This window comes from Gopherus evgoodei, chromosome 1 (genome assembly GCF_007399415.2).
Source record: "Gopherus evgoodei ecotype Sinaloan lineage chromosome 1, rGopEvg1_v1.p, whole genome shotgun sequence".
Classification (NCBI taxonomy): Eukaryota; Metazoa; Chordata; order Testudines; family Testudinidae; genus Gopherus; species Gopherus evgoodei.
In genome coordinates, this window is record NC_044322.1 from 315,851,447 (window position 1) to 315,879,018 (window position 27,572).

Consider the following 27,572-nt stretch of genomic DNA (forward strand, 5'->3'; position numbering starts at 1 on the left):
TTTTTATTTATCATCATCTTGTTGATTCAGACCATGCTCCAATTTGTTAAGGTCGTTTTGAATTCTAGTCCTGCCCTGTAAAGTACTCACAACCCCTCCCATCTTGGTGTCATCCACACATTTTATAAGCATAATCTCTACTTCATTATTCAAACTGTGACATTCTACACTCCAAAGTATCCCATATTTACCACGGTGATGTAATTATCTTATGTTTTGTACAAAGTATGCCTTTGTACAAAGTATGTAAGGTATCATTCTAAAGTCTCGATCTGCTGAACGTTAATATCCTGTTGGATTGTATGTGCTGTTATAGTATCCAAGGTTATGAAGTTTTGTGATGTGTTACTGAGAGATGTTGTGAAGTTGGAAACACCCACAACTAGCCTTTCAGGTACTACAACGAAGAAGCTAGACAGTGCTCAACAAACAGAGTGGACGAGCTTATTCTCACCTGTGGACGCTTCAGTCATGCCATGACTCATCAGGAGCATGTAAAGGCTTGTGACCAGATCACACGATACTAAACTCCATTTTGGTATCTGTACTTTTTCACAAACTGGGCTGGGAACCTAGCTTGGAACAAAGGGGTGCAAGCTATATGGAAAAACTATATAAGGGGGAAGTGACATGATGACTAGGACTCAATCCCCTACAAAACAACACCTGGAAACACTGGAGGAACAAAGACTGAACTGGGGAAGGGGGCCCCAGGTGGGAAAGAAGAAAGCCCTGCCTGTGGAAGGAAGCTAAAACCTCAGTCAGAGTGAGATATTGCTGATTCAAATCCTATCTAGTTTGTATGAGACTTGGATTGTGGTTTTGTTTAATTTCCTAGGTAACCTGCTTTTGATCTGTTTATCACTTATAACAACTTAAAATCTATCTTTTCGTAGCTAATAAACTTGTGTTATGTTTTATCTTAACCAATATGTCTTTGAGTGAAGTGTTTGGAAATCTCAGCTCTAGTAACAAAGGCTGTTGCATATTTTCCCTGCATCGCAGGGGATGCAGACTAATTTAATGAGCCTGCACCGTACAGACCTCTGTGCAGTGCAAGACAGTATAATTCTCACTTTATACTCCAGCAGTGCTGCAAAGCTGGGGAACTGGGCAATTGGTTGGTGCCTCTATTGTCGGTCCATGAGTGGCTTAGGAAAAGCCCTCAGGTGACTCAGTTGGATGTATGGCACAACCTGCTGTCATGTTGGGTGGTAACAGTCCCCGGAGCGACTGGCTGGTTATCACAAGCAGAGCAGTGTGGGAGGCCAACCCAGCTGAATGGTTTGGGGGCACAGCGGTTCCAAGGCTTCCAGGCTTTTGTGTGTGTGTGCGTGTGTGTGTGTGTGTGTGTGTGTGTGTGTCCCCGTCCGTCCGTCCAGTCACACAAGTTATTAATGAAAATATTGAATAGTGCTGGACTGGGATAGACCGCTGTGAGATTCCACTAGATACGTCCTCCCAGTTTGACAGAGAACCATTGATAACAACAGTACTCGGAGTACAGTCTTTCAACCAGTCGTTCACCCATCTTATAGTAATTTCATCTAGACCACATTTCCCTAGTTTGCTTATGAGAGTGCAATATGCCTTACTAAAGCAAATCAAAAGTCTTGCTAAAATCAAGATATATTACATATGCAGCAGCATCCCCCCAACCACTAGGACGGTAACCTTGTCAAACAAGAAAAATAGGTTGGTTTGCATTGATTTAGTCTTCATAAATACATGCTGTCTATAACTTATTACCCCTATTGTCTTCAGGATGCTTAAAAATTGATTGTTTAATAATTTGGTCCAGTATCTTTCCAGGTATGGAAGTTACCCAGGTCCTCTTTGCTTCCCTTTTTCAAAAGAGGTACTATGTTTCTTAGACCTTTCAGACCTCACCTGTTCCTCATGAGGTCTCAGAGATAAATCACTAATGGGTCCAAGATTGCGTCAACTATTTTCTTAAGTACTGCAGGCTGAATTTCATCAGGGCCTGCCAAACTGAATATATCTAACTTAACTAAAAATACTGTTCTTTTCTTGTTTTGGCTTATGTTCCTTCCCAATTGATGTTAATATTAATCGTGTTAAGTATCTAATCACAGATCTTGTTCGCAAAGACTGAAGCAAAATAGGCAATAAATCCTTCAGCCTTCTCGAAGTCACCTGTTATTAGCTCTCCTACCATGCTACGTAGAGGACTTGCACTTTCTTTTGTCATTCTCTTGATCCTAATATACTTATAGAACCTCTTCTTCTTGCCTTTTACGTCCCTTGCTAGGTAGAACACATTTTATGCCTTAGCCTTTCTGATTTTACCCCACTTGTAGAACAAGATAATATAAAATGGACCCATGGTTAGAGCACTTGTACAGTCCAGTGAAAAGCTCTTAAAGAATCTATGAATATATCATTTTCCTGTGGTAGATGAGGTATAGGACCCATACAATGAGGATACTGACCTTTATGATCAGGAAATTTGACTGACAATTGGCTAGCATAAACTTCTTTTTGGTGATGTGTATAACGCATTCCCATAATGCTGTCCCATCAGAATTTAGACAGATTCTGATTGCATCTTCCACTGAAATCACAAACATTGGAGCGGACGAATATCAAGGTGAAGAATCCCTTACATCTTCTAGGATTTTTATTGCAGATGTCAGGAAGGAAGGAACTCCCTGGAAGGATGTTCTTCCCCATGTTATGAAACAAGGAAACTGGAAAATACTGAGACATTATGGTTCATGTGTTCCTAGTCTCAAGAAAAGATGGTAAAGTCACAAAAAGCCCAACCAAGGCCTCAAATATAGCCTGGTATTCAGTCTATCACATCAGAGCACCAATACTGAACCTGTCCACTGCCTGAAAGTTTCAAAGTCTGGAATATATCAAGGCATCAGTGAGCACACATCTCCTAAATGAGTACCCTTGTTTGTGCAAATTACTAGTGAAGAACCATCTGGACACTCTACTGATGGACAAGTCTATGCAAAGACTGATACCCAATCATTTGTCAGCCAGGTATTTAATGGAACTCTTGCTGCCACAGAAAAGCCAGGTAGTAAGGTACAGTTTTATTGACAGAAGTCTTCTTTGACTCCAGTCAGAGTTATTTGTAGAGACAGACAAACATGTGACCATGGCACAGAAAGAGTACCAACTCTGGAATATGTCTGGAAATTAGAAAGAGTTCTGTTTCTGGAACCCAGAGAGCAATACAATGAATCTCAGGGAGTTAGTACAGCCAGACATTTTGCCCAGTGACACACATTGTATGACAGATGGGCAAATCTCACTCACATTGTGGCCAGGAAACAAATCTTATGCACCATTAAGTGTAGGTGATGGATGTCTCAACACTTAGGCCTTGTCTATACTGGCAGTAGTGTGTGCAGTAAGTGCAGCTACATGCTGCACTGAGAAGGCTGAATTCGCACTGTGGCATGTAGCTACATGTAGCTGGGGCAAGGCACTGACTGAGAAGGAGGCAGCATGCAGCTGCTGGAGCCTTTCCCCGCTGCTGGAACCTTTCCATGTTGGGAAGCCTGAGAAAAACTCAAGTTCATACCCAGAACCAAGGGAACTGACAGGCCCAGAACTAAGTAAACTTGCTTTTTCCACTTCCGATAGTAAGAGAGCCTAACAATGGACAGTCCCTTTTCTCACCTCATCTCAGGGCAAGAGAGTCTGACAGATAGAACACTGGAAGGGAAAACTTTCTCCCAGACAAGCAGGGCATCTGAAAATGGCCAGACAGGAAACAGTGTGTAAACACTGTCATGTAAACTGAGGGATCCACCATTCCAGATCTGATCATTTCTTTTTTTCCAGTGTTGCGAGACCTCCACACTGATCTGCTTCTTTACACCACTCTGCTGGGCAAAGAATCAGTGAGGCCAGGGTGCTGCAATAATTTTTATAGTGGGAAGTGATGATGATGAAAACCATGTATTTGTTATTTGTTATTTCTATTTCAAGCTAGTGTGGCAGCACCCCCATCACCCTAGTGCCAGCACCACAGAGTGAGGCAAGCAGTTCTGCAAAGATCATGGTGTTGGAAATGTAGCACTAGACTCCATCGATCTGGGTGAATGTTGGACCTTAGTGGTAAAGCACCTGTAAACAAGTGACTCAATGGTCAAAGATGTCAGATTCTCATGCTGGCTGGATCCCAGGTAACAGATCCCTTCTTGGAAACTGTGCTTGGCAGTTCTTCATGTTTAACTGTAGAATCTGGATTCAGACTCTTATCAGCGATCCAAAGCAATATTTATCAGACATGGATTCATATACATTTTTTTGGTTTGTTTGGGTTTTTTTTTTTTTTTGGGGGGGGGGAGGTTTGGTAGCACTCAATCAGTGCTCTCTTGTGGATCCAGGTTTTGCAGCCCCAGATCCACACTAAGCTGCTGGATCTAGATGTGAGTTTCGTAGCTCCATATCCACATTGGGTGGCAGAAATTGGAAACCGTAGATCCAGATCCTTTGGAAACATCAAGAGAGACACTTTAAGCACATAGGCAGGTCTCCTAGGTGAACCTGAACAAGGCCAGAGACCTTGACAGTGACCAGACTGAGATGCCTCCCCTGTGCAGCGGTGTGAGAGGCAGCCAAACCTACTTCTAAGGGACATTTTTTGAAGGTGACACTGAACTTATTCAGTGTCATCTTAGCTGATTGGGCCTGGTGAGCTACCATACCCGTTAAGGTGTGTGATGTGGTCCAAACAAAGCAAAGGCTGGATGGAGATTGCCTTGTGTCATTTAAAGGAAAAATCTGGCTGACAAACTATAAACAAAATTTGCATCAAAAGAGCAGAAAAAGGCAAAGAAAAAAACAAGAGGCAAGCATCAAGGACACTATGTGCAACTGGAGCTTGCTGAACCTTCAGCAGTTAGAAAGGAACTGAGGGGTAGTCGGAACCACTCTCCGTTTTATACCTTCAGAACCCATCAGGATGACAGGGGGAGGGAAGGGCAAATGGCCCCAATGGACACTGCTTTCCAGAAGGTTCCAGAAGCTTTCAGTGCAGGAACCTTGATCCCGCAAGTGGAACTATGCAGAAGAAATAACGCTTTGGACATTTTAAAGGCTGCCCCTGGGATTTGTTTGGCTGGAAATTTGCAAGACCCCAGAGAGTACTCTGAAGAATCCTGCAGTTCATCCTGCCAGTTTAACACACTGTAGAAGTACTATGTTTATAAGCAAACACATTTTTTTAAACAAACTTTCCCCAAGTGGCAATCACTGCAGTAACTTACTCCTGAAAGCAAGAGGTACATGTACACTACTAAATTACTACAATATAGGCCTGCCTGGGGATTCAAATATACTGAAAACGAAATGCACTTCCAATGTGCCTCTGCTCAAAGTGCTGGAGTGGTGAGGGTTCACAGAACAAGAGATGCAAGCCACCTAGGCAGCACCACTCTATCTAATGACAACACTACAGATCTGACTCAAAACACTTAAATCAAGAGCAGTCTTTCCATTAACTTCAACAGGCTTTGGATCAGGCCCTCTCTCTTTATATCTGGTCTGTGCTAACCACAGTAAAATAGGTTCTTTAAAAACACAAATGCCATGCAACCTGTATAGAAGATGCCTGCAGAAACAACTCTCAAAATTTCCTGATCTAAATTTTCTAAAAATCACTAGTGATTTTGCACATCTCCATTTTTAAGTGTCCAGCTCAAGATATCTTAAAGGGATCTGGTTTTTCAGAGGGCAGATACTCAGCGTGTTTGGAAATAAGGTCCCTTAGTAAAAATAAAATGTAAAAGTTAAGTCTAGCAATGAACAATTAAGGGATCCAGTCAATTCCCCTAATATTCTATGACTCAGTATGACCCAACGTATCTTAAGCTTGCCCCTTATTTTGTTCTATATTGAAAAATATGCTGTTAGACATACATTGTTGAATTTATAAATAAGTTCAACATGCAAAGATTGTGAAAGGAACATAGTTCCAGGAAACATTCAGATTGGTCAGTTGTATAAATTCTCTCACTGATGTGTGGGTGCAGTAGAAGAATATTTTACTCACAGAAATAGCATGATTGCATTTGTTTAGTGCTATAAAATATGTTGATTATAGGATGTTTAAGTGTATGCAAGACCCTTCAAGTTCATACTTATAACTATATTATGTAGTAACTAACTCATAGTTCTTTTTTGCAGTCAACATCATAACATAGTTTACTGGAATACCACATATGAACATGTTAATAAATAGTAAGGCAAGTTAGAAGAGTATCCTTTAGATAGGAAATTGGATTTTATGATATACTAGTAATTTGTTATTTTGACCGTTGCTTATATTTTACCTAATTATAGGGTGCATAATTAATGTTGGGTGGGTTATGTAAATTAGACCTGGCAATAGTCAATGATGGACAACTGGCTGGAGCCCTTAATCAGCCATTTCCAGATTCAACATTTGAGTTTTATAAAGCTGTGGAACTGTCACAAAGAAAATGTAATTCTGGGGAGATGCTAGCTAAATGCCAATGAAACACTTTCTGCCTTATCTCTTTCTAACAAATTTTGGGGGAGAGTTCCCTTTTTTAAAAAACAAATTCCTGAAATTTAAATGCAGTTTGTGTGTAGTGTCTGCAGGCGGGGAGATCAGTAAGGCCGAAAGTGACATACTACTTCTACTTATTGCATTCATAAAAGGTGATGGGAGGGAAGGAAAGAAAATTCAAACTGGGTAGGGTATAGGATTAAGAATGGTGGAGGGAATGATCAAAGTGGAGGGCTTCTATCAGTTTTGTGTATCTACAAACCTTTTAATGTAGATAAAAAGGCTGCATCTATCTATGGTCCTCTGTCTCTATGTCCTGGTGTTCCCTGCCTCTCTCAGTGCCAATCCTCTATGCCCTATAGTTCCCCCTCTCCATGCCCCATAAGTCCTGCCCACCTCCCCAGAATCCCCACATTTGTAGTTAGGGAAGAATGGGACCATGCCCCTTCCACTCCCCTGCCCCCCTTTCAGTCAATTTTCTTAAAGTTTATAAAACATTACTGTTTATAGATTTAAAAACCATTACTAATATGGCTGGGCCACAGCTGCAGGTATCAGGAAAGGGAAATAAAACAAGGAAAAAAGAAACAATGTGTTGTTCATGGCCACTATGTTACAGGCATCCCTGCCCAGAGCAATTCCTTGGCCTCGCTGAATACACTGGTCTACAATTTTTGAGAAGTCATCTGCTTCAGAGATAAAATGTGATATTTATTATGTATTTTGATGTGCTGAATTCAAATATGACAATTAAAACAACTAATTGGCTACTCTTTCTAAGATATTTAAGTTTTTATATTTTATGTCTATGTATATTGTGTAGATAGTAGAGTTTTAATCATCAATTGTAAACCTAGGTCTTTTCATGTGTTTATGGTTGCTTTACATGATAATATTTCACCTGTCCTGTTTATGTAACACTTTAAAAATCAGCAAAAGGGTTATATAAATAAAATTGATTATGAAACAAAAGGCAAAAAACTAGTATGTACATAGTTTAGTCCTATTCACTGTCTACTCGGCGCTTCTTGGCTTGTCTCTTGTATTCATTAAATGGAGCATCTCTTGTCACTGTCCAGCAACAGTCTGCAAGCATTGATGGGCTCCATTTGCCCTGATAGCCTGCCAGGAGATTCCACTGCTGTAGTCTGGAGCCCAACAGCACTGCCTTACTCTTGAGTAGTTCCAAATCCCTGACAAGGTCATTCAGTTCACCGTGTGTTAGGAGGCGTGGTTCAGAGGAGGAGGATGGGAGAAAATGTGGGTCCTGTGACATCGATGGTTCAGGACCAGAAGTTTCATCCTCTTCCTCGTCTGACTCAAGTGAGAATGATTCTGGTGCATCAGGTACCGACAGTCCTTCTCCGTGGGGTACTGGGCGTATAGCTGATGGAATGTTTGGATAATGCACAGTTCACTTTTTCTTCTTTGACACACCTTTCCCAACTGGAGGCACCATGCAGAAGTAACAATTGCTGGTATGATCTGTTGGCTCTCTCCAAATCATTGGCACTGCAAAAGGCATAGATTTCCTTTTCCTGGTCAACCACTGGCGAAGATTTGTTGCACAAGTCTTGCAGCATATGTGTGGGGCCCACCTCTTGTCCTGATCTCCAATTTTGCAGCCAAAATAAAGGTGATAGGCTTTCTTAACCAGAGTGGTTAGACCGCGCTTTTGTGATGCAAAAGTCACTTCACCACAAACATAGCAGAAGTTATCTGCACTGTTCACACAAGTACGAGACATCTCTGCTCACTCTGGCTAAACAGAAATGTGTCCCTTTGCAAAATCAAACACTGACAAATAAGAGAGCACAACACTGTATGATTTCTAGAGCTGATATAGGGCAATTTGTTCAGCAGAGTGATGTAAGCTTCGTTATGATTGCATCATCCATGACTTCTAGGAATAACAAGATGCAATTCATATCATGTATGACGCAATACCAGCTTCAGATTGCATCATTCATTGTTTTGCCTCAAAAGCAAGTACTGTCCAAACCCAGTCATAGATTTATTCAAAGATCCAGTCAAAGATGTATTTTAGTCATTTCTGGTTTAAATTGAGATCCCTTCCCTTTATAGACTCATAGACTCTAGGACTGGAAGGGACCTCGAGAGGTCATCGAGTCCAGTCCCCTGCCCTCATGGCAGGACCAAATACTGTCTAGACCATCCCTGATAGATATTTATCTAACCTACTCTTAAATATCTCCAGCGATGGAGATTCCACAACTTCCCTAGGCAATCTATTCCAGTGTTTAACTACCCTGACAGTTAGGAACTTTTTCCTAATGTCCAACCTAAATCTCCCTTGCTGCAGTTTAAGCCCATTGCTTCTTGTTCTATCATTGGAGGCTAAGGTGAACAAGTTTTCTCCCTCCTCCTGATGACACCCTTTTAGATACCTAAAAACTGCTATCAGGTCCCCTCTCAGTCTTCTCTTTTCCAAACTAAACAAACCCAATTCCTTCAGCCTTCCTTCATAGGTCACATTCTCAAGACCTTTAATCATTCTTGTTGTTCTTCTCTGGACCCTCTCCAATTTCTCCACATCTTTCTTGAAATGCGGTGCCCAGAACTGGACACAATACTCCAGTTGAGGCCTAACCAGCGCAGAGTAAAGCGGAAGAATGACTTCTCGTGTCTTGTTTACAACACACCTGTTAATGCATCCCAGAATCATGTTTGCTTTTTTTGCAACAGTATCACACTGTTGACTCATATTAAGCTTGTGGTCCACTACGACCCCTAGATCTCTTTCTGCCATACTCCTTCCTAGACAGTCTCTTCCCATTCTGTATGTGTGAAACTGATTGTTCCTTCCTAAGTGGAGCACTTTGCATTTATCTTTATTGAACTTCATCCTGTTTACCTCAGACCATTTCTCCAATTTGTCCAGATCATTTTGAATTTCACCCTGTCCTCCAGAGCAGTTGCAATCCCTCCCAGTTTGGTATCGTCCGCAAACTTAATAAGTGTACTTTCTATGCCAACATCTAAATCGTTGATGAAGATATTGAACAGAACTGGTCCCAAAACAGACCCCTGCGGAACCCCACTTGTTATACCTTTCCAGCAGGATTGGGAGCCATTAACAACTACTCTCTGAGTACGGTTATCCAGCCAGTTATGCACCCACCTTATAGTAGCCCCATCTAAATTGTACTTTCCTAGTTTATCTATAAGAATATCATGTGAAACTGTATCAAATGCCTTACTAAAGTCTAGGTATATCACATCCACCGCTTCTCCCTTATCCACAAGGCTCGTTATCCTATCAAAGAACGCTATCAGATTAGTTTGACATGATTTGTTCTTTACAAATCCATGCTGGCTATTCCCTATCACCTTACCACCTTCCAAATGTTTGCAGATGATTTCTTTGATTACCTGCTCCATTATCTTCCCTGGCACAGAAGTTAAACTAACTGGTCTGTAGTTTCCTGGGTTGTTTTTATTTCCCTTTTTATAGATGGGCACTATATTTGCCCCCTTCCAGTCTTCTGGAATCTCCCCCGTCTCCCATGATTTCCCAAAGATAATAGCTAGAGGCTCAGATACCTCCTCTATTAACTCCTTGAGTATTCTAGGATGCATTTCATCAGGCCCTGGTGACTTGCAGGCATCTAACTTTTCTAAGTGATTTTTTACTTGCTCTTTCCTTATTTTCTCTTCTAAACCTACCCTCTTCCCGTAAGCATTCACTATACTAGACATTCCTTCAGACTTCTCAGTGAAGACCGAAACAAAGAAGTCATTAAGCATCTCTGCCATTTCCAAGTCTCCCGTTACTGTTACCCCCTCCTCACTGAGCAGTGGGCCTACCCTGTCCTTAGTCTTCCTCTTGCTTCTAATGTATTGATAAAAAGTCTTCTTGTTTCCCTTTATTCCCATAGCTAGTTTGAGTTCATTTTGTGCCTTTGCTTTTCTAATCTTGCCTCTGCATTCCTGTGTTATTTGCCTATATTCATCCTTCGTGATCTGACCTAGTTTCCATTTTTTATAACTCACTTATCCTCCGCCATTCCCAAGTCAAGGGTTGTACATACTGACCCAATAGCATATCTTGAAAACTAGAGCCAATCAACAATTTTAAGCATCATTTTCGTTTTCAGTGACCCAGAATTAGTAAAGTTGGACTACATTTATTTCAGAAGCATTTTGGCTGTAGAGCAGTGATACATGCAGTGTCAGGACTGAAGCCTTCTTGAGCTTGGTCCAGAAATAGCAATAAAAGATAGTTTGCTTCAAATAAGGGAAAAACCAATTAGTCCAGGGCTGGCCAAACTTACTGAGCCACATATGACAATTTTCCGACATTCCAGAGCTGGGGCACACCTGCCAGGGCTCATGGCTTCAGCCCCATGGGAGGCGCTTGACAGGGGTTGTGGCTTCAGCTCTGCTCCTGCTGAAGCCTCGAGATCCCCCTCCCCACTGGGCAGACGTCTCTACACCTACACTACTCCACTGCAAGGTAATGGTCCCAAGTTGTCCCCCCACTCCCCGCCCCATCTAGTAGGTGGGAAATGGAGGGAGTTGGTTGGCTCCGCAAGCCACTCTTTAACGGTAAAAGAGCCACATGTGTCTCACAAGCCACAGTTTGACCACCCCTGAAATGGTCCCTATCTTACACCATCCCCAACAAGCAATATATTCTTTCTACTTAAACATGACAGTCAATTTCCCAAATTCTCCTTGCTTCCTGGTCTAGGACATCATAGTGTGTCCTCCCTGGACCTGGGGACAGAGTGCACTTCCTCTTCCCTTTAGAAATTCTCCCTTCGCCTCTTTTTTATGCCCTAGCTCTAACAAACCTCTAGCAAACCTAAACCCTACCTTCTTAAGCCTTACGTATGTCCACTCTATCACAGGCTCTTTAAATCATATTCAACTTTGAATAGCTCCCACTAATCCTCTGCTACCCAATCATCAAAATATTAAAATGGTACTTTTGCTCAACAAAGCGAATTTGGAGTTTGTAGGAGAAAGCATTTTGGAAGCATGAACCAAATCCCTGAAACGCTGTAACAGGGGTCGGCAACCTTTCAGAAGTGGTATGCCAAGTCTTCATTTATTCACTCTAATTTAAGGTTTTGCATGCTAGTAATACATTTTAACGTTTTTAGAAGGTCTCTTTTTATACATCTATAATATATAACTAAACTACTGTTGTATGTAAAGTAAATAAGGTTTTTAAAATGTTTAAGACGCTTCATTTAAAATTAAATTAAAATGCAGAGCCCCCCGGACCAATGGCCAGGACCCGGGCAGTGTGAGTGCTACTGAAAATCAGCTCGTGTGCCACCTTTGGCACACGTGCCACAGGTTGCCTACCCCTGCACTATAACTTTAACACTCCTTTTCAGATTTTTTTCTCTCCAAACTTTCAGTAGTAAAGGTTCAGTAGATTTTATAGAAACGGATGGAGGGTGGTCACAATTACAAGGTTTTGTGAATCCATGGGAAATAACTTTTAATCAGCCTCCTTTCCACAAGTAGTGCTGTGATTTCACCTTTTACAATCCTCCTGAATTAGACCTCACATAAGAAGCACATTTACCCCTATTTAGCAAAACTCTTATACACATGCTTAGCTTTGGGCATGTTAACTTAAGCACCACTGACTTTAATGGGACTTAAGTGGATGTTTAGGTGTGATGCCGAATAGGGATGGCCTGAAGTCAATGCTTTGCTGAATTTGGGCTCTACTCAGGAGGTGCTGAGGTAAGTGAGAATGGATTCCCTCTTTGAAGGCTGGACGCAATTTATAATCAGGCCTGCAAATTAATTTATAGGGATTGGTTTCTTTGCAAGCCTTGCAAACAGAATAATAGGGCTCTCAGATCACAGGCTGACCCATGCTGAGTTTGCAGGGTTTTAAGTATAAACAAGGCAAAAACAATAAAATTGTCCTTGCTAAGAATAAAGTAAAAGGTACAGCAAGCCAAAATAAAAGCTGTTCTCTCCCATCCTGCCAATATTTTTAAAACTAACCTATATGCCATACTTATGTAACTGACAACTTCAGTACTTGCATTTTAAAATCTCTCTTCTGTCTGGCAGCAGGTCATTGTTTCAGGTCGGGAATCACACTTTTACTTTGTGCAACATATTTTATCTTACTTTTTACCTAAGTATCAAGCTGCTTTCCTTCCACTGGCTATTCAGCATTTCTTTCAAAAGAAGTTCAAAGTCAGGCTTGTGGGTACTTGACTTTTTGCCCATCAAAAAAATTTTATTTTAAAACAATCTTTGCAAAATTTAACCTACCATTCCAAAAGCTAAGTCAAATCAAAGCCACAGCTACTATAAAGGTGTCCGATTTTGGAAAAGTCTTTTTCACTCTTTCCCCCCTACAATAGCTGCAACTAACTGTGGCAGTTTACTTTCTTGTTTGATTAATATTATGGACTGAAACTGCAGTTTTCATGTTACCTTCTGGTTGTTACTATGTTCTACATTATTTCCTTTACCTTATTGCTTGTAGCTTCTGATTGTTTATATTTGAAAAAGAACCATTTGATCTTCTTCTTCTTGATCTCTTTTAGGTCTTTGTCTTTTAATAGCCATGCTAATATTATCATTCAGATTTCTGCAGTCACAGCTCCCAAATCGTACCATTTTTAAATCTAGACTTTGATAACAGTCTAAGCCATTCCCATTTATTCATTTATGTTACTATCAATTACACAGTCAACAGATGTCTTAGTTAGTCTCTGGCAGAAAACCATAATATTGGATTTAAAAAAAAACAAACACTGGGGGGGAAAAAAAAGAGGTTTAAATAAATGCTGCGAGGGGCAGGGGCAATATGATCTTTGGAAGAATACTTTTTTCCTTTTGTTTTTTCTTAAATACAAACCACTTTCTTTTATTATTTGTAAGCTGACAGAAACTATTTTAAACTGCATTCAAGCGAGGCAATATTATATAGTATTTACCACATAAAGTTGTTTCCACATGGTCCCCCAGTCTCTTAAAGTTGATGTCATCTCTGTGATAACGGAGTCTTCTGTTGGAATAACCATTTCAAACTGCCTGTGGCATCCAGAAGAATATATGGCATTATACAAATAATATAAACTACACTGCTGTTGCTAACATAAAATCTCTCTCTAACCACTGATATTTATTAACCTCCATGGGACTTCTTTCTTTTTACTTGAAAAAAAAACACCAGAGGGTGAAGGGCTGGTCCCATTGAAGTCATGGGAGTTTTGCCATTTTGTCTTCAAAGCGAGCAGGATTTCACCCATAGCTTTATATCAATACAATTATTTCAAGCACATTTGTATATATCTATTCAACTAAAAGGAAAGTTTGTTGGTGCTACTACAATTTAGTGTCTAAACAAGTGAACATGTCCCCTTTTTGTTTTTTACTTCTGTTTATGTAAATGACTCCAGAAATGCAATTTCTATAAAAAGAGGTGATAGAATGGAAGAACTCAAGAAACAAAGCTAGCAAGGTTGTTCAGTATAGAAACAGGGGTTGTGGCGTTATTGCACTGGCTAGGAAAATGTATAAGTCAAAGTCTGTGGACAAAATCTTCCATTGTGTTGCACTGATTTTACACTAGTGCAGCTCCATTTGTTCAGAGTTACACAGATGTAAAAACAGCACACACAGTGGAGGATCAGGTCTAATCTGGAGGAGGAGGAGGAAGCTGTTTGCAATAAATAGTTAACTATGGCCTGACTTCTTTGCTGAACTACATCTCCCATGAAACACCACAGTCTCCCCTTTTGCTGAGTTGTTGTGGAGCACCATGTGATTCCCTGGCCACAGACATCATGGGAGAGGTAATTTGGCTACAGAACAGAGCACATAAAGGAAAATTGGGGCATGAAGCAGCTGAAATTTTCCACACAAAGCCATTTTTGTGCACTTTCAACAAAGAGTTTTATTTTGTCAAACACCCTATTTTCTGTCTACAAACAATTTCAGTGGAAAATTTTCAACCAGCCCTACTGAATGGCTTAACTGGCTGGGCAGAGACAGCATAGTAATTTAGAAATGTACAGACAGGGGCTTATTCAACTGCAATAAGGAATTCAATTGCACTTGTCCTGACCAGGTTTCCAGTTGTTAGAGGATGCCAAACAGGAAGATTTTCTTTGCCAGTCATGGAGCTGTGACTTTCTACTTACTTCCTTATTCTCGCCTCCCATAAGGAAGATGTAGTTTTAAACCTTCAAGCATTTGTGTAATACATGCTATCCAGGTCCTTTCAGTTCAAAAGGACCCTGAAAACAAGAACTCTTCCATGATGAGTAATTCCAAATTATTTTTGCTAATTTCAATCAGTAATTCCTCTCTTAATGCATCTAGCAAAAGATGGCCAATTCTAGGAAATAAATATTCAGGAATTGTGCGAACATCTAAGAAAAAAACTGTGCTGGCATGATAACCACTGATAAACAGGATATTTTAAATGGGATGTCAAGTTAAAAGTTGCACCTTAAAAAACAAAATGTCACTCTCTCTTTTACTCACGTTCATTTTTTTTAATTGAAAGAATTTCTAATCTATTGGTTTTTACTAACTCTGCTTTCGATAATGAAAACAGACTAGCAAACATCCAAAACTAAAACAAAAAAATGTTTCACTGTAATTCAGAAACAAATACATGAAAACAATGCTATTAATTTTAGATTTGTAAAATCTTTTTCTAATGCGTACACTGACTTGAAAATGTCCCTTTCAAAGTTGTGTGTGAATGCCAGGAGATTGTTTCAAATAATGGCAACCTAGTTCTGCCATGAAGCAGCTGTCACCCTAAATAAAATGAGCAATGTTCAGCAACGGCTAATAGACTATTCTATGCAGAACCCTGTAGGGAGCTGTGTTTAAATAAGAGAGCCAGCCTATTAAACTCAGTCTGATTAACACCAATAGTTAAAAACAAGTAATTGTTCTCTGCATACGCTAGACAACACAGAAATCATTTCTGCTCCATGTATTTTTAAAATAAGTGACTTTTACCTTAAGCTTGAATGAAAGTGCCAGGCTGGTTAAGGATATTCATTTAAATCCTTTGGGGCAGTGAGCTGAAGTTTTACAGGGTTAAATACAAGTTAAATTTATATCGTTATCCTGCCTGAAATGCAGCCTTGTTACAACAATCTGCACAATTTCAGATCCTTCTCCCCAGCTAACTTAAATAGCTGAATACAAAATCACCACCTACCCTTTGTTCTTAACACATGCATTTTTCAGGTGGATATAGTTGGATGGAAATATACCCTGAAAGAGAAAATAGTTTAATAAATCCACAAAGTTTTAACAAGCTGCCTACTGTAGGAGAGAATCTTAGTTTAGGCTAACCATTTCAGGGAAAACCTTGCACAGTGTATAGCGGATTCTTTTTATAAGTGACAATATTTATGACAAAAAAAATACCACTGCAACCATTTAGTATATAGAGATTTAAATGACAAACTTCAAATATGAAACAAAAATTTGTATAGAACGTATAGAACATTGCAGTATAGTTCTTTGATAGATACCATTTTTACTAAGTCCTATTTTAAGGGGATAATGTCAAATAGTCTGTGGCCAACATTTATCTATGACATCTTAAAATTCACATCTGGAATGGATTTTCAAAACACAGTGGTTTTTAATGACTCCCCACTGTTTATTTGGGATCTACTCAAGAATACACTATTCTTTTATGTCCTCTGGTAGCAAAGCAGCAACAATTCACCACCACCAAGCACTCCTTACAGAGCACTGTGATTCACAAGCAGGGCAGTAAATAAAGCAGGCAAGTTGACGTAAAGAAACAATTGCAAGAGAAAGCCCTGATGAATTTTCCAAAAAGGACAATGTTGCTAGTTTTAAAAAAATGTTCCGACAGAAAATTTAAAAATAAAATCCATCGTGGTTTAAGAACCGTTGGTGATGCCCCATTTCGCTATGAGACAGATAGTAGAGTAGCTAGTGAAGAGGTCTGGCAGAGCAGCACTAGCAGGCCATGCTGCCCTCAGGAAGACTTGTTTTCAAGGTCAAATTCAGAAAATCACCTTCATCCACAAAAGGTGACAACACTGCACAAATGGCTAGCTCATTTCCTCACAGAGCTTGAGTTGTGTTTAGAACGTCCCATTCATAACTTTTTTTGACACATCTGGCAGGGTACAAACTTACACTGACTGTAAGCACATGATGATCAAATGCAATCAATATTCACTTTAGGCTATAGAACAACTCCAAAGCCACGCAAGGGTAATTGCGAATGTCTTACAAAACAGATTAAGATACAAAAATGAGAACCCAACATCACCACAATCTAATTCTGAACCTATTTTCATCCAAAAAAGTATAAGTCAGAAAGAATAAGAGGTCGCACTCTAGCATTATGACTTTCACTAGCATCAAGAAGTGTCATATGCATGTAATGTGCATTTGCAAGAGGTACGATACCTAACTGGTCTCTGAGGCCACACTTAGTCTGAACGTTAAAGTTAAAGAATCTGATCAACACTATTTTCACCATGCATTCATGGTAGCTAACTCTCTAAACTTTCATTTAGCTCTCCCGTAAGCCCCCTACCCTAACTTATGTTGCCTAAACAAAAGCTAATTTTGCCAAGAGATCTTGACATCCAAGGGGCTCACAGTATTAACATGAGAGCATTTCAAAAAAAATATAATCCACTATCAAGGATACTTCTGTCAATGTTGATTTTAAAATACATAACACCAAATACCATAGTATCTTATCAAACTGTCATTCCCATAATGGTAAATATCATTCTTACACTCAGCTATGAATACGTTTGACTGAATTCACATGTCTGTCAAAGAATTCAAACTATAGTTAGAAACATTTGGGTTTTTACCTTGATATTTGGGTTTTTTAACGCAAATCCTCTGTACCAGCCTGTGGAGAAATAACATTTTTGGTTTTTTAACTATGTAAACCATTGTCATTTTCAAAAACTTGTTTTATATTTTTCTTTTGGACTGACGTGACTATTACATACAACAATGTAATAGACTACAGTCATTTTGAGTACGTTCTGTGCATTGAAAAGTAATTTTTTAACTCGCTAAAGTATCAACTGAAATTACCTCATGGTTATTTTCTCCTATATCTTCCAAATATGACCCCAACAATGCACCTTAATCTTTTTATATCAAGCAACATATCAAATATTAAAAGGTGGACAGTACCATTAACTGTTATCATGAACTATGATTATGCTGACCAGGCTAGGGCTATTAGCTACATTTTTATACTAAAAATCCTAATGAACCAAATTCAAAATAACTAAAGTAGATTTAATGCACTTTATGTCAAAGATTAATCACGCAGGACTAACTAGATCAAAGTTTTAAACCCCCACATATATGCCAACAAATGTATGTTATCTTTAACAACAAAAATACAGCTTTGAAAAATAGACACTAGGTAAAAGCAGCCAAGAGTCCTGTGGCACCTGATGCATCCAACAAAGTGGGTATTCACCCACGAAAGCTCATGTTCCAATACGTCTGTTAGTCTATAAGGTGCTGCAGGACTCTTTGCTGCTTTTACAGATCCAGACTAACACGGCTACACCTCTGATACTTGACTTTACGTAGGATCTTAAGGAATTCTATGAAAGAAATGCAGTTTTATTTCCTTTATTCTAGTTCTGTAGCTACATTAAAATCAAGTCTAAAAATATTTTTATTCCAGGACAAATATTTTTATTTATATTTATTCCAGGACAAATATTTTATTCCATTCCAAAACAGTAGTAGGTCAGGGATCTTTAACACTGCTCTAGGATTTAAACTTGTGATTTGGCATGAAGTTTGAAAGCCTCCTGCTGAAAGTCAAGCTTCCCTTGGAAAAACCACGAGAGCAAAAAGAAAAGCCACAATGAGACCTCCCTGCTGTTTAACAATTATTTTTCTCCCTGGATATTAATTAAACAGAGAAAAGAAACAAAAAGGAATACAGTTAAAGGTAAAACCTAGTCATTAGAATTCCTTTGACAAACAGAAACATATGAAGGCTCAGCAGAATTTAATTTTTTTTTATTATACTTTTGATGGATAATATCAATATTTATTTGTAAGCTTATTTTTAGATAGTTAATTTAAATTTACACAGTTGTGCAAATATTATGGGTTTTAAGCATTCTTTCATTTTTATTGATTTTAATTTTTACAGTCATGGGAACTTATGGTGGTCAGAATTTTTATTTAATGATAGCACACACAGATTCAAAAAGTTAAAGCTTTATCACTGTTAAAACACAAGTTGTCAACATTACATGTCAATATATACAAAGTAAATATTCTTAAAATAAAATTCTAAAGTTCTCAAGTACCATTTTTCCTACTTTGTCTATCTGCAAATTTCATAAGAATGCTAATACTAGGTCAGACCAATTGTCCATCCAGACCAGTATCCAGTTTTCCGACAGTGGCCAGTGCCAGGTGCTCCAGAAGGAATGAATAGACCAGACAATTAACAAGTGATCCATCTCATCATCCACTCCCAGCTTCTGGCAATCAGAGGCTAAGGATACCCAGAGCATGCACCCCTGACCATCTTGACTAATAGCGATTGATGGACCTATCTTCCATGAACTTATATATATATATATATTTTTTTAAATCTTGTTATACTTTCGGCCTTCACAACACTCTCTGTCAAGTTCCACAGGCTGACTGGGAGTTGTGTGAAGAAGTACTTCCTTTTGTTTGCTTTAAACCTGCTGCATATTCATTTAATTGGGTGACCCCTGGTTTGTGTGCTCTGTAAAGGAGTAAATTCTTCTTAATTCACTTTCTCCACACCAGTCATGATTTTATACACCTCTATCCAGCGCCTGATTTAGGGGTAGGTGACCGGACCCAGGCAACCCCCTGGGGTGCTGGGCTTAGGGGGCCTGGGATGCGCCGGACTCAGAGTGCTATAAGGTATTCAAAAAAATTTAACAAATGGAGGGGGGGCACCGAAGACTGTCCTCGTCTGGGGCACCATTTGATCTAGGGACGGCCCTGCCTCTATCATAACCTCTTCGGGGTGCAAGTAACTTACAGGACTTACCAGTACTGCCAGAGTCCTGAGGGGGCGTGGCCTCATCCGGAAGCCGTGTGGCCTCAACCAGAAAAGGCAGGACCTCTCGAGATTTAAAGGCCCTGGGGCATTGGCTCTGGCTGGGAGCCCCAGGGCCTTTATGTCAACTGGGGCAGAAGCCAGTGCAGTCTGGCATGGCGTACTGGCTCCTGTTGGTATGCCGTATCATACCGCCTTACTTTCACCTCTGAACCTCTTAGTCATCTCTTCTCCAAGCTGTAAAGTCCCTGTCTTTTTAATCTTTCCTCATACAGAAGCTGTTCCAAACCCTTATTTTTTTTGCCCTTCTCTGTACTGTTTCCAATTTTAATGTTTTTTTGAGATGAGGTGACCAGAACTGCACACAAAGTGTGGGCGTACCATGGATTTATGTAGTGTCATTATGATATTTTCTGTCTTATCTATCCTTCTCTTAATGGCTCCTAACATTCTGTTTGCTTTTTTCACTACCACTACCCTTTGAGCAGATGTTTTCAGAGAATTATCCACAATTACTCTCTTTCTTGAGTGGTAACAGCTAATATAGACCTCATTGTTTTCTATGTCTAGTTGGGATTATGTTACCAATTCTTATCAATGGAAATACTTTTTCATAGATTTCTTTGTGCACAGCTAATCAATATTTACTGACATTTACAAAAAAAATCTAATTCTTTCAAGCCTAAACACATGCAAGCATAAATATTCATTTTTGCTTCATTTATATTTTAAAATTAAACAAAGAGTGATGGGACTCAAATTCGCATCAGCACAGTAACAATTCATTAAAACGAGAGTTTTAACCTGTGTACTTACCATCACATTTTTCTAGTATTTGAACTGTGTCTCCAATCTCCAATGATAAGCCATGTGGGACTGTTCCTCGAAAACTGGCTATCACTGAAAGAGATATTAAACTGCAGTTAATCACACCACTGAAAAAAAAAATCAGGCCCGCTCCTTGTTATTAAATTTTTATGCAGCAGGGAAAGGGAATGTGTTTAACAAGGACGTTTCATGAAAATTATGGAGTTGTGGGCTGACTCAAATACACAAAGACCAAAGCACATGATTTTTGTTAATGGAATGCCAAATACACAACTGGAAAAATCCACTTGTGCACTCATAAAAAACGATGGGAAAGACTGTCCTGGAGAGCAGTGTTGCTTAATCCATCGATTTCTGGATAATTTAATTTTTTTAATTAAAGTTTCTAGCCTTTACAGCTGTGATAATACCCTTTCAAATTTGAACTGATGCATTTCAGTCTTCCTGAATCTGCAAGACAGACAACACCAGTGGTTGTATTGATGCTTCTATCTTTGCCAAACACCAAGATGAAATTAACATATACTGTATCTGGTCAATGTAATGAAAGCTATTCAGGACCAGTGGAGAGGAAATGCTTGGGAAAGCATCAAAAGCAGGTAATGAAGTTATTCACAAAGGATGAGATCCAAAAATGGAGAATGGGAAAGAGAGAGTAGGAGAGACCTTTTTCCTAATCTCAGATCCCTCTCCAATTCAGCCAAGAGTAAAGACTCCAACCTCACAGATGCAACGCTGGCAAAGTGGAAGGAAGAAAAGAAAGACATCTAGCAGCTAGAAGGGGTGGTCTTCCAATTTACAGGGTACCTACTAGCTAGAAATATGTGAGATGGAGCCCCCCAAAAGGGTCCACAGACAACAAAGTTAGAAACCTATGCATCCTCCCTCCTCTTAGTACCTGCTCTTATCAAGGGAGTACAGCTTCTCACCAGTGGGTTGTCCCTGGACCTAGCTAATAGCCCTCTGCCCTTCATGGTCTTAAGCCTCTACCTTTAGCTATCAGGTAATCCTCCAGCTAATACTGTGTGTGTTAAATTCTCAAGCCCTGCAAAGTTGACGTGTCAGATGCACATTTTGAAGCAAGTAACATTTTGTGAAGCACAGCATCAAAGAGGACTCTATTCTCTATTGTGGATTTTAAAAAAAACAACTAAACTTCTAAGTATATTCACAGAAGCAACATGACAGCACCCATGTCTTACTTGATTGAGGTGGGGAGTTATGACACCTCACTCCTTTGCGGCAGTGAATAAGTTCCACCTGGACTGTGGGTCCGGGTCTGGTGTGAAGTACAGACCCTGCTCTCTGATATGAGCAAGTGGGCTAGGCCTCTCCTCCTCCCACACACACCCTAGAATATCTGGCCAAGGATAAGGGGGTTGGCATGGGAAGGGATACAGTGAAGTACTTTCCCTCATAAGAAACAGGGAAGGAACTGTACCTCAGAATCTCAGTGCCTCTCCCAGGGCTATTCCTGGGCCATGTTATTCAGATAAACACAATTTAGCCCTTAGTATGATATTTACAGTTTTTAAAAAAAGCTGGTAAAGCCTGCCAAAAATAAAATGTGATCAAAATCCAAAAGTCAAATCAAAAGCCAAACAGCGAGAAAACCCAATTATCCAGAAGTAATAAATTAGATGTTCATTCACACAGCAGATATCAGCTGGGCTCCTGATCACCCTATGCACACAGGATTCTAGGTCCTGGATTAATATGCCAAGTAAAATCAAGCCAGTTGTGATACTAGCTTATTAACATTAGGAGAATGTGACTTGATTCTCTGAACTGCTAATCTTTTGGGGCTTGATTTTGCAACCACAAGAAACATATTAGGATACAGCTAACCCAGAATATGCTACTGGATCAATTGACTGGTGGGGCATTTCAGAAGGCTACTTACAAGAATAGAAGTCACATGACATGAATCTTAACATGTGTAGAAAATAATCGAAAGTCAGAGAGGCAGACGAAACAAAGATACCTACACTAAAGGAAAAAGGAAACGACATGTACATAGATGAGCTACTACCCCAGCCAAAGAACTGCAATAATCTCTAAATCCCAACTGCAAATTAAGTGTCCATTTTACAGCCTCTCAACTACACTTATTTGTCTGATTCCCTGTAGGCAATGAATACATCCAATTAGGATATAATGTACTGTCCAGCCTTGAGATCTTGTTGCATTTATCTTCAGAAGCAATTAGCTGTAAACAACCACTAGAATTTAAAATCCATTTCTGAGTCTTCACCTAAAAGTCTCAGGTTTGGATTCTGAAGCAGCATGACAAACTCTTTTAGAACAGATACATTGAGTAGTAATAGTTTAGCCTAGGGAAACATTTTATTTTAATATCATGCCCATTTTAAAATGTCATACAAGAACTGTCCCCAGCACTAAACATCAGCTAAGGAGGATTATCCAACTCTGCAGCCAACAAAGTTGCAAAGTATTTGTAAAAACAGAAGAAATACTCTGTTTCATTTTTGATTAGTTACGTTCTGTATTCTAAGGAAGAAAATCAAAGGTAAAATTAAACATACAAACATTGAATTAATCAGTGTTAAACTGACGTTTCGGTATATGACCAAGACTGGTGTGGAACATTAATGGAATTAACTGGGTAATTCAGAAAACTATTTGCTTGTATAATTTCACACACCAGAAATTTAAGAGGGATTTTTTTCTTGTTGTTGTTGTTGTAATTGTCTCAGGGAAAAACAAAAGGTTCAAGTTTTCAGTGGCTAAAAACAGCATCAGTTTCAAAAATTCTGCCCCCCACACAGAGATACTGAGACTAAAACTTTTGAAAGAAACTTGCTTGTGTCGATAGCATATTATTACATATTCCACCCTCAGCTTTGCACACAACTCATGGGATTCAGTGGAAGTTGGGTATACACAAGCACCTGCCACAGAATGAGGTCTTTCAGAACCCTATATGCTGGATTGCTGCAGGGACAAGTTGTATGCTTTGTGGCCTTTGCACACATAGAACACCCAATCTCACATCTAAAGTTTAAATTCTTGCCAAATTTCTCTTTAAAGAATTCTAATGCTATCAGATTCACTGAGTTATATGGCTCCCAAGGGCCATAATTTCTCCCACTTGTAAACAGCCTGTGAGTCTAGGTGCCTAACAAGGCAAGCCCAGAAGGTTACCACATACCACACAGCCTGAACTTGTAGCACTATGAACACTAGTTAAGCATATATACTTTTATTTATTATTTTTAGAAATGTAATTAATATACTCAAGTTTAATTTAGTGATTTTATATCGCCTGTCTTCCTCCAATGAAATATAGACTATCCTAGTTTAGGTCTATTACAAGGAAAAGAGCTATAAAAACTCAAACAATTGTCATTTTTGCAAGAGGAAGAAGGTTAATATAAATATTTGAGTAAGAGAATAATTTGCTAATGATAGTTAAGTCATCCATAAGCAAATGAGTTGAGTATTTATTTTTCAACTAATTCTTTTGTAAAGATGTGGGGCTAACAAAATCATTAAGTAGGGAGGATATTTCAAAAAGCACCTAACATCAGTTCCCCTGAGAGTCAATGGAACTTGTGCTCCTTAATCCTTTTGTTGCTTTTGAAAACCTCCCCTAGAATGACAAGGACCATTCCGTCAATGGCACTTGTTTAATAGAAGTGTCTTTAGGTTATGAAGGCTACCAAAAGTGACTCTGCATTTACAATGTAGTTGAAATAAAAATCAGAAACTGATTGGAATTAACTCAAAGACAATAACTGCAGCAGTATACCGATCTTTTCACTTTTAGTGTAACAGTAACAAATAGCACTGACTGTAATTTGCTCTTCAAAAACCAACATATCTGGTCACATTTTTGTTTTGTTCTATTACTGTGGCTGATTTTGTTTGACACTAAATTTCTTGGATGTCATATATTCTTGGGTAGGGGAGAAACACTTAATTTTTTTAATAGATCTCTTTTTTCCAAAGGTTTTAACATTAGAAACTTTTCAGGAAAAGTAACAACTAAAACTAACAAGTAATGGAGAAAAAAACAGAAATCTTTTTGGAACACGGAACAAAATTGTACCTTGATACATCTGGCAAAGGGGTATTCTCTAAAGTATCAGGGAGAAGAAAGAAAGAAATGAGGCCACCACCCATCCTACTGAGCCAGCACATTTGCCTGTTCCATTCCCAGAATACTGGCAGAATTCTAACAGAGGTCTTGCATCAGGTCAGATTCAATACAACCAATATGTGTTCCTAGTTGCACTGTTCAAAGGAAACTAAAAGTGCATTGCAGAGAGACAGAGAATTTAAAGTAAAGCACAAAAATCCCCAAACTATTACACACAGAAAAGTCAATCTGCTTTGAAAAAGTTTAGCTTTGTTTTCTACATTTATAGTACTCTCAGTCATTTAGAATTGGTTACTACTTAATGTTCTGTGTTTGTGGTGGATATATAAAAGCAGGCTACAGTGAAGGCGTTTGTGGAAAGAGCACTTGGGTTCTTCCCTAAAGAGTAGACTCTCGCAAGGATTATGCCAAAGTGGTGCTCAATGTCTTGAGGCAGGGACACAAGAATCTTGACCAATCCATGGTTCAGCTTTAATGCATCATCCTTTCTTTCCAATCCTTTCTTCCCTTGCTACATATAAGCTCTTTGTGGCAGGAATTTGCCATATGATTCTGTAAAATAGCTAAAAATTCAAAGTTTTTTAACTGCAGTCAGTACTTTGAAACTAAGTAAGGCACATTTGATAGAGAACAAACTGTCAATATTTTAAGGAAATAAAATGCAGCAAAAAAAGCTGCTAAGCATTTTGAAGAAACCTAAAAAAATAAATCACTTGCAAAAGACACTATGTTTTGTTTCTGATGAGAACACCACACAAAGTGTCAGCCTCTCTTGTGCATTTCAATATGTTTGCTGGAGATGGTCCTTCTCTCATGCACCAGGGAAAAGAGAGGAAGGAAATTTAGCATCCCTCTTCCTTCTAAACCCATAAGGGCTGGGCCCTAGCTGACAAGTAAAACCTTTGCTTTTTGTTGGGGAGTCAGTTGATGTTGCAACTTTCACTTCATAAACTATGTGAGAAACCAATAGATTTCCTAAAATTGATTCTAAGAAGTTTGTGAGAGGGAGAAGCATCTGCTGTCATTTCCAATGTGGTGCATGTATTTCGTGTGTGTGTGTGTGCGTGTGTGTGTGTGTGTGTGTGTGTGTGTGTGCGCGTGTGTGTGTCTGAGAAAATCATGAGTCTGCACTGACAAAATAATGCAATTGGGATACAAACACCAAAGCCAGAAAACTTCTTTAGGTTTCAATTAAAGTCATCACTTAAGGGAAAAAAAAAAAATAAAATAAACAAAAAACCCAGAACTTATTTGCTCTGTCTTCACACAGTTAAAAGGCTTCCCTCTTGCTACATGTGCACCTCAACCCCCAAAAAAGAAATCCCCCAAATACCACTTTACCTACACTTACATACCTCTGGTGACTATACTGTGCCCTACTTTTAAAGGCTGTAGCCTGGGGGAGCATAACTCTGGCTCAATCACCTCTCATGGCCGTTGGTGGCTTGGCACAGCAGAAGGACATCTACCATACTGAACATCTGCTGCCTGCCCATGCACACTACTTCCCTCCACTGGAGGCTGAAACTGCCTCCTCTCCCTGTGATCTTAGTTGCAAGTTCTTCTGCTTCCTCTCCCCCCTCTGGCTCGGTTTTTAGGGAATGGAAAACGGAAGCATCATATGGACCTGGAACTGTAGCATTGCACAAGTCTAAAGTTAGCTTTGTGAGCATGTGTACACGCAACTACAAATGACAACAGATGCAATGGTGGTGGCAGCAGCAAACTGGCAGAGATTAGTTGTATTTTCGTAGCACAGACCAGGGGCCATACTATAGAGTAAGAGACAGTCCCTGTCCCAAACATCTTAACAGAGAAGGACAAAAAGTGGGAGGGAAAACAGAGGCAGACAGCAGCACACAGCAGGCTGTGGCAGAGTTGGGAACAGAACCCAGTTCAGTGCCCTAATCCAAAAAACACTGCCTCCCCTAGAAGAGGAGCAAATGGAGCAGCTGAAATATTTGAGACTGATGAGGCAGAGGGGGTGTTAAACTGATCTGGTGACAAGTTGTGTCAAGGCAAAGGCACTAGTTCCTTGTGTCTGTCTGGGGGACTCTTTAGACTGGAGGAAGCGGCTCTGTTGTGTTGGAGAAGCGATTGATGGATTTGAAGCAGGACTGGGTGGCATACTTCCAAGTTTTGCTTGTGGTCTATTCAAAAATTGTTATGCCCTCGCTGTATTAACACATACTGTGGCTATTCGACTGATTGCTCTGTTGCTAGGGTTTGATTTCATTTACCATGTTTAACCAGCCTTTTGGTTTCTCAAATAACTCTCAGAAATCCCATGTGAATTTGCCCACCCTGCTCCACATATTCAAGTCACATGAAAAGATTCTGTTCTTTCTTTTCCATTGCACCTCTTCATTTCTCTCCTGGTCTGCTTTTAAGATACTGACATGCAGGGGTCCAGCCACACAGATCGATTTGCGGGATCAGGGCCCAACTATTAAAACTGTATTCAGCTCTATCAGGCACTCAGAGAATGTGTCTGGAAAACTCTTTACAAAATAAGGGCCCAATCCTACAAACATTTACCTACTCAGAATTATTACATTCTTATTATCAGAGGTTTCTACAGGATCAAACCCTAAACTGTGTTATTTAAATAAATAATAATATATTGAACTGATATTTACTTTGAATGATGAGAATCTGCTCACACAAATACTTCAAACCACTTAAAATATTATAAAAAAAGAAGGTTGTATCAGCTGTAGAGTTGCCAGGCATCCTGATTTTGACCGGAACACCCGGAAGAAAAGGGATCCTAGCAGCTCCGGTCAGAACTGCTGACAGGGCCGCTAAAAATCCAGTTGGCAGCGCAGCAGGGCTAAAGCAGGCTCTCTGCCTGCCCTGGCTCTGTGTGGCTCCTGGAAGCAGACAGCTTGGCCGGCTCCTAGGTGCAGGGATGCCCATGCTTCTCACACCCCAAGTGCTGTCTCCACAGCTCCCATTGGCCGGGAATCGCCCCTGGCCTCCCCACCTAGGAGCCAAACATGCTGGCTGCTTCTGGAAGCCACGCGGAGCCAGGG

The 27,572-nt window shown here is 39.7% G+C and overlaps 1 protein-coding gene across 4 annotated transcripts in view; it reads right to left on the reverse strand.

Annotated features, from left to right (window-relative positions):
• The window catches only part of DOCK4 (dedicator of cytokinesis 4), a 422,511-nt gene that overhangs the window by 253,363 nt on the left and 141,576 nt on the right, over window positions 1-27,572 (reverse strand). For all 4 annotated transcript variants that reach the window (XM_030549017.1, XM_030549015.1, XM_030549016.1 and 1 more), the window contains exons 2-5: window positions 20,403-20,486; window positions 17,371-17,411; window positions 15,714-15,769; window positions 13,465-13,561 (exon numbers count right to left, since the gene is read on the reverse strand). In XM_030549017.1, the coding sequence (XP_030404877.1) occupies window positions 13,465-13,561; window positions 15,714-15,769; window positions 17,371-17,411; window positions 20,403-20,486 (278 nt within the window). The remainder of the gene's footprint in view (window positions 1-13,464; window positions 13,562-15,713; window positions 15,770-17,370; window positions 17,412-20,402; window positions 20,487-27,572) is intronic.